Here is a 13,105-nt window from a genome sequence, read left to right on the forward strand (position 1 = left end):
GTAGAAGAAGATGGTTCTTCAAAGTAATCAAGAAATCCTTGCAAGGTGAAGGAGCCATCTTCATTATATGTTATAATCCCTTCATCACTGATATACTCTGCAAGGCTCTTCACATTTGGGCCAGATTGGGGACTAGGGGTTGAGGATTGGATGTCCTCCTCCGGAATATCTTCAATAGAAACTGAATGATGTTTCTTTTGTGCATATTTGCCCAGGTTTTTGGCTCTAGAAAGTGAGGCTTTGGATTTTCGGGCCATAGATATGATGTATGATGATAGTCGAGTGGTTCCAAGTGGTCTACTTTATTTTATATCGCTCAAATCACTGCCAACGAGGCTGAGAAACATGCATCGAGGCGTTATCATGATCTTCCGGGAGGTCACGTGATCTATTATATAAGCGGCCAAAAGTGACTTCGTCGAATTTTCAGAAATTGCCCAAACTCGTTAAAACATCATTTCCAATGCTTTACAATAAAAAAGGGGGGGAAAATTTTGTAAGCCTTATATCTTTCTCAAAAAAAATTTTTTTTTCAAAAAAAAACCGCAGATCTATTCAGAAATACACCTTCTACATATCTGTGGTTTAAAAATGCAGGATAATGTGGTTGTGCGAGTGGTGAAAACGTTCGGAGGTAAGCCAACTTTTGCTTACCTAAGGGGGTGCTGGTTCCTGATGAGCCCAATCTTAGCTTTGCGTCCCTGATATGTGCTAATTATTTACATAACCTTTCTTAGTTTGTATGCGACCCGGAAGACTTCGGAAGCGTGTCCGCCCTTCTACAATATGCAAATGAACTTCTATCGTGAAAAAATTAAACGCCGTGTCAACATCTTCCCAGAGTAGTTGATCCTGGTCAAGGGAAAAATACGCCCGAAGGACGCAATTTGCCAATATGCTGAGGATATGTTGCGAATAACTCTTCCCATGAAAATTTCTGACAGGTTCTGACGAACAGTCGGAAATAGGCTTCGCGAAATGGAATGTTTCTGACATCACAACGTTAAGAACCTAATAAATTTGTAGTGGTTTGACTGACTGTTGACAGGTAAAAATAAGTACACTTTAAAATTGTGACTTTGGTTGAAAAGTCCGGATACTATTAAGTATTTTGCATCATATTAACGCGTACATAAAGATATTAAACGTTTTGAACTCCAAAACCGCTCAATATTGTCCTCGTTTAAGCTCACCAGTGGGGACCCTGGGGTTGGCGACGCGTACTCCGTCCGTGATGCGCGTTGACGTGTTTGATGCGAACTGCCAAAAAAGGTAAGTGTGTTTAGAGTGTTGACGTTAGTACGCGACTATTAGCTTCTTTTCGCTCCACCATAGACGCTAGAAGCCAATATGTGGTAATTATCACGGAATAATTCATGTTTTCTGGCAATTCCATCCGTTATCTCGTGGGCGGCGTTTGAGGCGATCATTGGATCCTGATGTTGAATGGGAAGGAATCCAGGGATGCAGTAAACAATCGCTTAGAGGATTCCACAGTGTATAAAATGGGGAGGTAAAGGTCTATCGCTTTTCCCTATCGAGTCTAATCTCACCGGTTCTCTCTCAGTTCACCTGTGTCTTCTGTTCAGACATCCCCCACATTCTTTTTGCACCCTCACCCCTCCACTTCAAAATGTTCTCCCGTCTTTCCACCCTCTTCGTTGTGGCTTGTGCTTCGTTATCCATTGCAATGCCCGTTATGGACACCGTTCCAGGTGTTGCCGCTCTCAACGTTGTCGGAGGCCAGACCTCCAATCCTGCAAATGCTATCTCTCCGCTTGTTGGGCGCCAGACCGAACCTGATAGCTTCCTTGGGGTCGCTTCCGACCTTCTTGGGGATCGTGACTCTGCGCAGCCCACACTCCCGGAAATTGTCATCAGCCTCACCAATGAAATAAAGCCCATCTGCGCCAAGCTGGGTAAGTCGGGCATAATAATTTCATTATTGGTCCTAATGTCGTCCCATGTTATCAGAGGCTGCAGTCGCTGTCGCTGTCAAGGCCGATATCAATGTCGACCTCATCGTCAGCCTTCTCGGTGACATTGTTGTCCTGATTGAAGGTGCTATCGTCGACATCAAGGTCATCGTCGCGAACCCAGCGGGCTTCGTTCTCAGCGTTGCTGGAACTGTTATTACCGTCAATGAACTTGCTGTCCTTGTTGCCGCTCTTTTGACAGTAAGGAATTCGTTTAGTAATTCTTAATTTGGTATACTTATTGCTTATTTCGTTTTAGCTCGTCCTCAACGTTCTCTTCACTGTCACCGTTGGCGTCCAGGGCCTTGCCGCTGGTGCCGTCCTCATTGTTGTCGCTAAGATTGGGTACGTGTCGCATTTTTTTGATCAGCACTTTAGCTTACCTTTCTGACTTTCATTCATTAGTGGTCTCCTCGCGGTCGTTCTTGGACTTGCTGTCCAAGTCGTCCCAAATGTTTGTGTGCTTGTTGCCCCACAGATCACTGCTGTTGTGCATATCATCACCTCCCTCAAGCTCGACGCCTTGGTTGTCGTTTTGGGCCTCCCTGCCAAATACTAAACGGATCGCTTAGTATTTCCATTTTTCTCTCTCATTGCATCGCATAGAAAGGATATACCATCTGTCATTATATACCTTTTGCAATTCTATTTCCCGCTTAATTCTATTATCATTTTCGATGCCGCGTTTAAAGCAGTCAAACGTTGAATTATTTTGAAAATTCTGGGTGAATTCGTTCCGATGCTATAGGGGAGTAATGCCCTTCGTGTTCCCATCTGGTGGTCATGCAGCCAAGGCGATCCAGGTGTATCTTATCTTGAATGGGTGATCTTATCTGCTACAAGCTTGATCTGCCGTTGTCGTCAAGAATTCCGATTGGTTGGAACACGTCCCAGGGCGATAACGCATCTAATGCAACGAAGTCTCCCTATTCCGTGTCTCAATGAGGGTCGGGGCCCAATCCCAGCCAGACGATCGTGACAATTTATGGGAACTACGCTGGAAGAAAGTTGAAGAGCTTATATGAATTTTGCCTGGCTTGACACAGATTTTGAGCCGCTCTCAGCGACTCTTCTTTCATGTGAGGGCCATTGAGATTGTTAATTGACGTGGGCGTTAATTAACAAGCCCGCATGCTGCAGAATATTGCACAGGCCACCGTGCACTTGTCTTTGATGGGTGTGCAGGAGTCGTGGCGAAGGTTCATCTTCAAAAAGAACCACGACAGATGTGGCCTGGTGACTCGAAAAAGAGAAACGCTGGATTTGAAGATAGTCCGTGTGGAGACCTTGTGCTTGCCTGGCGTTTAACTCGCAGCAGCAAAAGAAGAGCTCATAGGCCAGGCCTTTGAGGTAAACGTAGTGCAGACTCTCACGTCGTTGAATGTTGTGAACGGCAATGGATTTTAGCGTGGAGCGAAGATGCTGTGGATGCAGAGCATATGTCGCCAGCAGTGCAGAGAGTCACAAACATAGCATCGACCAACAGCGTTAACGGTGCAGAGGTCCGAATAAAGCAGAGGGTGTAGTCGGATAATCGGATGCTGTAAATTTAAAAGGGGCGTACATATAAAGCAGTGTCACGAGCCGGGAAAAAGATTCTCTCTCTACCTTTCTGAGCTACCACCACCATCTATTTCCCAAATGCTTGCTGTCTCGACTGCCGCCCGCCTGGCCTCTAACGGCGCTCGTCGCGCCGTTGTCGTTGCAGGCCAGCGTCAGGCAGCAGTTCAGGCCGTCCGACGAACTCAGGCCCGAAGCATTCAATCCGTTGCACAGACTGACCGGGTATGTTTTCTCTGGGTTCCCAGAGTATCTTTCTTATTTTTTTGCAGGACACCATCACACGACTTCTCTACTCAATTGGAACCAAACGCGAAGTTGAACGCCATCTCCGTATCTTCTCTTCTTCCTCGCACCCTTCTCAGCCCGCCAAGTTTGCCGTTATCAAGGTTGGGGGAGCTGTTCTAGCTGAACTCGATGAGTTAGCTCTCAGCTTAAGTTTCTTATACCGAGTTGGGTTGTACCCTGTAGTCCTACATGGAGCTGGACCCCAACTCAATGACATTATGGAACGGGAGGGTGTCGTTCCAGACTACATTGACGGTATTCGGGTAACAAGTGCGTATTTCATCCCTATTCTATCGCAAATATACCCATGGTATTTCAGACGCCAAGACCCTCGGTGTCGCCCGTCGTGTTTTCATGGAAGAAAATTTGAAGCTTGTAGCTGCCCTTGAGAAGCTCGGTACGCGTGCTCGTCCTATTACCTCGGGTGTCTTCAGTGCGGACTACCTCGACAAAGACAAGTATGGTCTCGTTGGAAAGATCACCAAGGTCGACAAGAGGCCCATCGAGGCATCAATCCGCGCTGGAGCTCTCCCTATCCTTACCAGTCTCGCGGAGTCTGCTGACGGCCAGATCCTCAACGTTAATGCCGACATTGCCGCGGGAGAGCTCGCCAAGGAACTCGAACCCATGAAAATCGTCTTCTTGAACGATAAGGGTGGTATGTTCCATGGTGTCACGGGGGAGAAGCTCGACGTTATCAACCTCGACGAGGTAAGTATACCCCTAAATCAAGCTCTGGCAGCTTTGTAAAGTTTAATCATCTCCTAGGAATACGACAGCCTCATGAAGGAGCCATGGGTCAAGTATGGCACCAAGCTCAAGCTCCGAGAATTCAAGGAGCTCCTTGACCACCTCCCTCGTTCGTCATCAGTGGCTGTTATCTCAGCTTCCTCACTGCAGAAGGAGCTGTTCACGGATTCTGGGGCCGGTACCCTCATCCGTCGTGGATACAAACTCTTCAAGCACAACGACATCGATGGCATCGGAGCGGACCGCTTCCGTCAAGTCATCCACGACCGCGACCCTGAAGTTCTTGCTGGATTCCAGAGCGTCACCGGTGTTCTTAACGACCTCAAGAAGACACCGTACACCATCTACGGTGACGAGCCTCTCGATGTCCTGGCTGTTGTATCTCATCCCGAAGGAGAGGTCCCTGTCATGACCAAGCTTTTGCCATCCCGCAGTGGACTGCTCAACAACGTCCTCGACAACGTATTCAACGCCATCAAGAAGGACCACCGCAAACTCTTCTGGACTGCCCAGGCCGAGGACGAGAACCGTGGCTGGCACTTCGAGCGTGCAGATGGTAGCTTCACGCGCGCCGGAAAGAGCCTCTTCTGGTACGGCGTCCAGGACGTCGCTGAAGTGGAGCGCATCGTGAAGGGCTTCGAGGAGAAAGGCCGTATTGAGAGGTCTTACCTCCCAGTTGGACCTTCGGCTCCTCCTCATCGCGTCGCTGCCGCTAACGCTGCCCCTGGTGGTGCTCGCGCATTCTCGACTATGGCCCGTCGTGCGTTCGGCAACAAGAACGGAGTCACAGGCTCATCCCGCGGATATGCCACTGCTGCCCCCACTGGCTCCACCGAACCTAAGCGCCTGGCTCTCATCGGCGCCCGTGGATACACCGGGCAAGCGCTTACCACTCTCCTCTCTGGTCACCCTTACCTAAGCCTAAGCCACGTCTCCTCCCGCCAGTTGGCCGGATACCCTTTAGAGGGCTACTCGAAAGAGCCAATCGTCTACTCGAACCTCTCGGCCCAGGATGTCGAGACCATGGAGAAGGAAGGCGCCGTTGACGCGTGGGTCATGGCCCTCCCCAATGGTGTCTGCAAGCCTTTCGTCGATGCTGTCGATCGCGGCGCAGAGGCTCGCGGAAAGGGAAAGTCCAGCGTCGTCGTTGACCTCGGCGCTGACTATCGATTTGAGGGAGGGTGGACATACGGTCTTCCCGGTGAGACTTCTGTCAATGTATAATCAATTTAGGAATATCGATGTTAAATGCTTTTTGCTGTTCTTTTTTTCTTTTACATGTGTTGTTTTTGTTTTAACTCGTCGCGCTTGTCGATGCTCAAATGGAATGATCGTTTTATGATACCCCTGCGTCCTCTCCTCGATGGCGCATCGTGCTCTTTGAACATCGACACGCGAATGCCTCAAATCTCGTCCGACGCGCCACTCGCCTATTCGGCCCACAAGAATTGTACAACCGCGACGCGATCCGCAGCGCAAAGCGCATCGCGAATCCCGGCTGCTACGCCACCTCCGCCCAGCTCCTCATCGCACCCCTCGTGGACTACATCAAGCCCGGTGCGCTGCCCACCGTCTTCGGTCTGTCGGGGTACAGCGGTGCCGGCACCGTGATGCAGAACGACGCCTCGGGCAAACCCGTCAGTGTGCCCAAGGTCTCCGCCGAGAGTCTGCACGGCGGCGTGCGGCCATACTCGCTCACAGGGCACATCCACGAGCGCGAGGCCGGACACCACCTCTCGACGCTGCTCGCGTCTGGCGGCGCGGGCCTGAAGATCGCGTTCGTGCCCGCTGTTGCGCCGTGGTTCAGCGGCATCGTGTCGACGGTGTCGATCCCGCTCAAGGAGTCTATGCGCGCGAGCGACGTCGCGGAGCTGTTTGCGAAGAAGTATGCGGGTGAGAAGCTCGTGCGCATTCAGAAGGACGTGGTGCAGCTGAAGGATGTGGAGAACAAGCATGGGTTCAGCGTGGGTGGATTCCAGATGAGCGTTGAGGGCGATAGGGTGGTCATTGTGGTGCGTCTTGCTTCCTGTTTTTAATTGCAGTATTTCTGGCAAGGGCAAATAAGACGGGCACTAACTTTTTTTCTTTTGCAGGGTGGTCTCGACAACCTTTTGAAGGGAGCTGCGACCCAATGCCTGCAGGTACGTAGATAATTCTGCAGCATTGTTCATGCCAGTACAGATATTAACCCTCATTTCAGAACCTCAATCTTGCCCTGGGCTACGATGAGTACGCTGGAATCCCCATTGACAACTAAGCTTCGATACGGGAATCGAAAGGTGGACTGAATAAAATGCAGAAAATGAAACGCGGAGGCGTACTGACTGACCTATGTGTTCGACCTGAGCTCGAGACTATATCATGATATACTAGGGACATAAATAATTGTAGGATTTCGCGAGGATATATAAGTATTTAATGGACCATTTTAGTGCACTGGAGAGCTATGAGGATATGAGCTTTCATGGAAGTTATTTGAATCTTCGTGCACATCATAGATCTGGCGGGAAAGTTGCGGGCCACAGGTGGGCATTATAATCAATAGGCCAACACCTCAAAAAGTTACTTGGTGTTGGAGGACGATTATGTTTTACATGTAAGGCGATAACTTTTTTTAGTGAATTATTGTCCTTAACGTGATTGTCCAATGTCCAAGATCGTTAGCAAATCGTTAGGATAGTAACTTCCGTGCGCGCCGTTTTCATCACGATGCACATTTTAAATGGTCTGCCAAATTAAAACGTCAACCATGATTCGCATACCCGAAACGGTGAGTTGCGGGAATACCTTTCATTACCACCCTTCATGGTCTTCATGGTCTTCAATGGGGATCATAGTTATGACTACATCGTAACAAAGAGATGGGTCAAAGCCCAGGTATGGCGGAGGCGGGACGTCTGCCGTAACGTTGAAAACTATGTTCGTCTGCGGCCTATTCCCAGAGAATGGACACAGGGACCACAAGTTATGGAAACCGTTCGCTGCTAGAAGCGGGTACTCATATCCAGGCAGTCGAACAACCGAATATATCTGAGGAGCAGGGTGTGCGTATATTGTGGTAGAGATCCACCCTAGAGTGCCACCGCTTGTCACTGCAGTGGCATTGGTTATCCACCGGCCAGTCGAACTGTATGCACGTAATCCGTTATCTACAAGTCCAAGAGCAGGGTAGTCGTTGTATGGGAATGATGCATAGGTCTACAAAGCTATGGTTGAACCTCGTTTGAACAATCAGCTCATTGGCGTATGCGACTGACCGATGTAACGTAGAAGGTTATTCCACTGCTAGCGCCTGATGAATGTGGTAAGTGTAGTTCTAAACGAAGAAGAATTTATTAGGACATACCATTTTGTCCTAACACTAGAGGTGCCCCCGTCGTATTCGCATTTGGCAAAGTGGTATTCAGTGCAGCAAGGGTAAAATTATGAGGGAGATGGCCAAATTGTGTTGTCTGGCTTAAACAGAGGTCCGTGAAGAAAGCAAGTAGCAACACGAGAGTTTTAACCCAAAGGAACATGGCTCTCTTTAAGGGAGTTGAATCGTAGACTGACGGGACGCTGTAGAAATGTTGAAAGATGTTTAAAGAACGCGCTGATGGCTGACAAGGTTGGGGTTTCGCTTGGGTTCCGCGAAAACTTCGCTTCAATATTACAGCATTGCTTTTATACGCAAAACACCCTCTTCAGTTTAGTCTCCACGTGGCAATATGGCTGTACAGATGAAAGGAGGCAGGGGAGACCATATAGCTGACAGAGGGGCCAGAAGGCCGAAGCTTCACGTGTTTTGCCATAATTGACGGCGACTATGAACCCCTCCTTCGCGGAACAAATAATCAGAGCATTCAGTTTTATATCGGCAGGCTACATTTTACATGTATCTGAGAGATGGAAGGCCAGGAAGAAGTGTATCGGACAGAACGAGGCAGGTGGCCGTCACTGTAGGTGTTGAGAGAAATGAAGAGGCTTCGGCGCAAAAGCCTCACTGTCGGGCTCAGTAAAGTTGAAACTCAGCCGATGCTGACCTCATGACCAGTGTGACGGTAAAACTGCGGCGCCTCGCCGAGATTCTCTTCTACACACGCCATAGACGCTGGTCCGGACAACATGAAACAAACCCGCGTCTAATATGTCGTTGTACGCCATTAAACTTCCCATACCCACCATGCATGCAACAGCCTCACAAATCTGGCCATATTTGCTGGACACTGTCCTGAAAGTTCGTTCAAGTGTACTCGCAAAAATCAACAACGCAATGGTGGTCGTGATCCTCTTCTGCTCTCGATGTTCTCGGTGCGGATACTCTGTAGCGTGATCTGCAGGATTCACCAAGTTAGTGCTATATTATTGTCTTTCAACATGGCGCGGCGTCGACGCGGTCTGAAGAGGAAATCTCTATATTCATTAGGAGTTGTTCCAGCAGTCAGGCCTTCTGCCTGGTGGATCCTGTCTCTCTATTGGCATTGCGGATTTCTATGAGAAAGTGGATATCTAGTTCTGCGCCGCCGTATCAGGGACAACAATCGGGGATGCCGGTGCAATTTTCTGCTCGCTTCGGAATACGCACACAGATCTTATACGTCTGAGAGCTTCTGGATTTATCTCAAATGTTTGGCATTCATGCTCCGAGGCTCTTCAGATCTGAGAATTCCTTTCATCTGGTTTTCATGTTTTGTATCAACTAGTGCTTTAAGAGCATTCACTGCACTGCAGTCGTCGTCGGAAGGGTTAGCCATCACGAATGCCAGGGCCAGTAAATCTCCTGCTACGCATTGATGCACTTCGGATACAAAATGTGCGACTGTAAATCAAATGCTGCTATCTTGTCAGGGCCGTGTTCAGTTAGCACCAGGTTAGCACTGTGAATTCTGATGATCATGTTGAACTAGTGGTCTGCGAATTAATGGATCTGTTACTTTGTCTTCTTCTTGCATGCTACCAAAGTACTATACTATCATCCGGGATCGGCCCTCTGAAAATGTCGATGTCCTTCTACTGTACCTTGCACCGTCGAAACAACTTATGACGGGATATTTCTGTCGTAAACTCAACAATTCTCCCATTTGTATGCTATCTCCTTCAATCCTTCAATCCTACACATCCTCATCTATTGTCCAGAAAGATGGATATTCTTGGGCGGCACAGGAGCTCAGTGGACAATCACTCGCTCTAAGTGTACATTGCTCTACCCCCGAAGGTTTTCCAAATCGCTTTTGTCTCCTTGAGTCCTCCTTTCTCAGGTCTGCCAGACAGGCTGACTGTATGTTTTTTACCTCCATCTCGTTCAAACTTCAGGTGATCTGTTGCGATTTAAAAAAAAACGAACCTTATCTCATCGTGATTCACCTCTCTGGGTACGTGCTCGTCCAGTCGATTTTGTTTGATTTGATTGTATTCAGCCACACTTCACAGTATATGGTACAAGTTTGAAACTTATATTTTGCTTTTGGCTTCTGCAGCTTACTACCAGAGACAACCAATCCTGGAGTACATTAATGTGGTGTTCACTTTCTGTATCGTCTAACATCAATTTCTGAATTAACGACGGAATAATATAAATCAGATATATAGTTTGTCAATGAACTGACATCAAGAACACACGTTAAAAGATAGTGTCTGCCTTGAGTCAGCTTAAACTGGTGTTCAAACTAGTATATAAGCATCCATAGCTTCTAAATGTTTTACCCCTGCTGTAGGGAATGATAAGATTAAGAGCCCATATATCATCAATGTCAGCGTGATGGGCGGTACGGTCAACGGCTAAGAAATTTGGTCTTGAGTCTATGTCCTCTGATATATAAGTAAAAAAAAAAATTCAGCCTGTTCAGGGCTCGGAGGCGAGTCTATTGGTGTAATTTCTTTTCCATCAAAACGCTACTGCGGAGGACGTTACTCTACTCCCAAAAATATCGTACTCGATTTGGCCTAACCGCGACTGGATGGTTCATTAAACGGGGTTACTTAGATTACAAACCGCAGTCAGGCGCCTGCCACCGGACTCAACCTCGGTAGCTTAAGATTTACAAAGACAAAATCCTAACAGCGTCACCAGGCCTACTGATTTCGACGTAGGAAAACGCTATTGTTTTACCAGTTTAACCAATTTACCAAGTAATCTTGACTGAAAGATGTTCAACTCTTGGCTAGTATGTATACCAGACCTTTCCAGAATGCTCTGTTTGATTTATGTCCCTACGGCAATCGGATCAGGCCACCTAATAAACAAATCGAGGTTTTACGAACGGGCGGTAATTTTATGATACAAACAATCCCACAATGTCCCGCTCACGTTGACATTGGTTTTTGAAATCCTAACAGAAGTATCTACCTCGGGGTTGAGTCCCCCGGTGTGCGAGAATCGAAGCATTCAACGAGGATTCCTTTATCCCATACCATAGAGTTCATCTTAGTCTATAACCTTTAATGGTCAATTGCCTCTAATCATAGCTAAGAAAGGATCCCAGTCGCAGTTGAATGATATCCGAAAGTGACAATGTTGAGTAAATTTAAAGCCGCTCGGTGTAGCCTGTTGGCATGGACAAGCTGTCATGCTGTTCGCTTAGATTTAGCTAGATCCCGGATCTCGCGCGTCACATCCCTATTGACTATTGATTTTCATATTAAAGGCCGCGTCGGGCATACAAACCACCTTTCCTTCGACAGTCCCTTCTTTAATCGTTAGTGCCTGATGCTTTCGTCCATCTTGTCCAGGATCGAGGAGTTCTTCCTTACTGGAATCGTTTCTTTGGCTATTATCGTGGCCACTGTCCGAGCCCACTTCGCCCGTCTCTCAGTCGATTTGGAGTGGGCTGGGTTTCTGGGAGTATTCGTCATCTGCCTAATCTTGACACTCGGGTTGTACTTCTATATTGCGATCAGCCAATGTTGTTCGTGGAGAGCCCGGAGACGAAGGAGAACAGATGAAGAATGGAGTACGTTGAGAGAGCTGGAGGTATCATCGGGTCATAGATTTCAAGTCCTACCTATCATCCTCCAATGGCGAATCTACGACGAAAGGTCGATGAGTCCCCAACGAGGCCGTGGACATGGGATAAGACTCGATGATTCAGGATTAGAGTCCCTTGGTATGCTGCTATGTTTCCTCTGTAGTGTGCACCATTGTTAATACTGGCCCGCGATTTTAATAGGTGAGGCATTGCTGGAACATAAGCCTCATGGACGCCCAAATCATAGTTTCCCCCCCAGGTCAGTGAGTGACCAGTTGCGTATTTGACGACCGATTGACTTCTTTCTGCGCCGAAGAGGGCGGCATTAAATGACGTTCAGAATGTTCAAAACAACACGACACGACACCCATTGTATAATTACCAAGATAAACAGTGCATAGAAAGATAGTAGTACAGATATGCAGTCTTCATGTTTTGCGTCATTGTATTTGTATCACTCGCTTCGGGCTTTGATGAACTCGAGTGCCAACTTGGGACTGTACAATAATCATGTCAACGTTGTTGAACATACCCACGCTCAGTAAGAAAGAAAGGTGTACCTGTCCTTGGGTGATACAGGAAGCTTTTTCTCTACAAGTTTACCGCCCTTTTCGAAGATGAAATGGCTTCTCTTCGTCTTGCCGTCTTGTCCCGCACCCAAAGCTGTGATGAGAGTTCTCTTGGGGTCTGATAGTAAAGGATATGGCAGTCGTTGCTAAATAATTGAATGTAATCTAAGCAAATGAATAAGGGTAAAAACAGAAAAAACTTGCGTTAGTTTTCCATTTATTTTGTGCAGTAGGCGAGTCGGCACTCAGACAATATACATCGTAGTTCAACGACGTAAAGTCAGGGTATATATCTCGGAATCCACAAGCCTGATTAGTACAACCAGCTAAGGAGACAGAGATAAGCAGAGAGAAAAGTAAAGCAGTAGGGAACATACGAGTAGCAGCCTTAGGGACGAGGAAAAGAACGACTCCTTTCTCAGCAGCCAGTTCGGCAACTTTGATCTCCCCGCCCTCCTCGTTTTGAAGGGTGAGCGCAGGTAAGTTATCTCCAATTTCCAGTTGTTTTATTGGAACAGGGGCGTCCTTACTCCCTTCCGCCTCCGTCTCGGCAACAGCAGGGGCAGCTTGGGCCTCTTCCGAGTCCTTAGCGTCTTCTTTCGCATCCTCTGTTGCAGGAGGAGCTGGGGCCTCTTCTTTTGGAGCTTCTGTTTCAGTAGGGGCAGCTGCCGCGTTATCTGGGTCCGCCTTTGCCTAAGAGGTTATGAAAATAACACAAGGAAAAATAATGAATTCAAAGAATCTATGAGACAAGATTGTTAGAAGGGACCTTTTTGGTGGCAGATTCGTCCTTTGGCTCATCCAAAGCTTCAGCTGATCTTTTCTTCGTTGCTTTGGGCTTTTTGGCGGGTTTTTCAGGAGCCGCAACCACAGGCTGCGAGGCAATTCGGCCAGAGCGCCTGGGCTCAGTTGCAGGAGCGTCAGAGACCTTGCGAGGGGCCATTGTTGGAGTAAGAGTTGACGAACGGGTTGAGAGCAGGTCGACGCTCGGCAGCGCACTGAGCGCGCCGCGTGAGCA

At 48.0% G+C, this 13,105-nt stretch overlaps 4 protein-coding genes across 4 annotated transcripts; 2 read left to right on the plus strand and 2 right to left on the minus strand.

The window, feature by feature from the left end:
- Positions 1-1,633: 1,633 nt before the first annotated feature.
- JR316_0011689 (uncharacterized protein) lies at positions 1,634-2,535 on the plus strand (the record flags this gene model as incomplete). Its single annotated transcript, XM_047897334.1, has 4 exons — positions 1,634-1,919; positions 1,975-2,177; positions 2,236-2,321; positions 2,382-2,535. The coding sequence occupies 4 exons, from the start codon at positions 1,634-1,636 to the stop codon at positions 2,533-2,535; spliced, it is 729 nt and encodes a 242-aa protein (XP_047743743.1).
- A 1,082-nt stretch (positions 2,536-3,617) lies between these two features.
- On the plus strand, positions 3,618-6,831 carry JR316_0011690 (Protein ARG5,6, mitochondrial; the record flags this gene model as incomplete). Its single annotated transcript, XM_047897335.1, has 7 exons — positions 3,618-3,761; positions 3,809-4,094; positions 4,144-4,535; positions 4,593-5,775; positions 6,021-6,586; positions 6,668-6,715; positions 6,775-6,831. The coding sequence occupies 7 exons, from the start codon at positions 3,618-3,620 to the stop codon at positions 6,829-6,831; spliced, it is 2,676 nt and encodes an 891-aa protein (XP_047743744.1).
- Positions 6,832-7,367: 536 nt separating this feature from the next.
- Positions 7,368-8,092, minus strand: JR316_0011691 (uncharacterized protein; the record flags this gene model as incomplete). Its single annotated transcript, XM_047897336.1, has 3 exons — positions 7,368-7,772; positions 7,832-7,866; positions 7,921-8,092. 3 exons carry the CDS (start codon positions 8,090-8,092, stop codon positions 7,368-7,370), a joined length of 612 nt encoding a protein of 203 aa, XP_047743745.1.
- A 3,880-nt stretch (positions 8,093-11,972) lies between these two features.
- Positions 11,973-13,030, minus strand: JR316_0011692 (Peroxiredoxin bcp1; the record flags this gene model as incomplete). Its single annotated transcript, XM_047897337.1, has 5 exons — positions 11,973-12,015; positions 12,079-12,205; positions 12,288-12,413; positions 12,465-12,780; positions 12,857-13,030. 5 exons carry the CDS (start codon positions 13,028-13,030, stop codon positions 11,973-11,975), a joined length of 786 nt encoding a protein of 261 aa, XP_047743746.1.
- Between the last annotated feature and the right edge of the window lie 75 nt (positions 13,031-13,105).

This window comes from Psilocybe cubensis, chromosome 11, assembly GCF_017499595.1.
Source record: "Psilocybe cubensis strain MGC-MH-2018 chromosome 11, whole genome shotgun sequence".
NCBI lineage: Eukaryota > Fungi > Basidiomycota > Agaricomycetes > Agaricales > Agrocybaceae > Psilocybe > Psilocybe cubensis.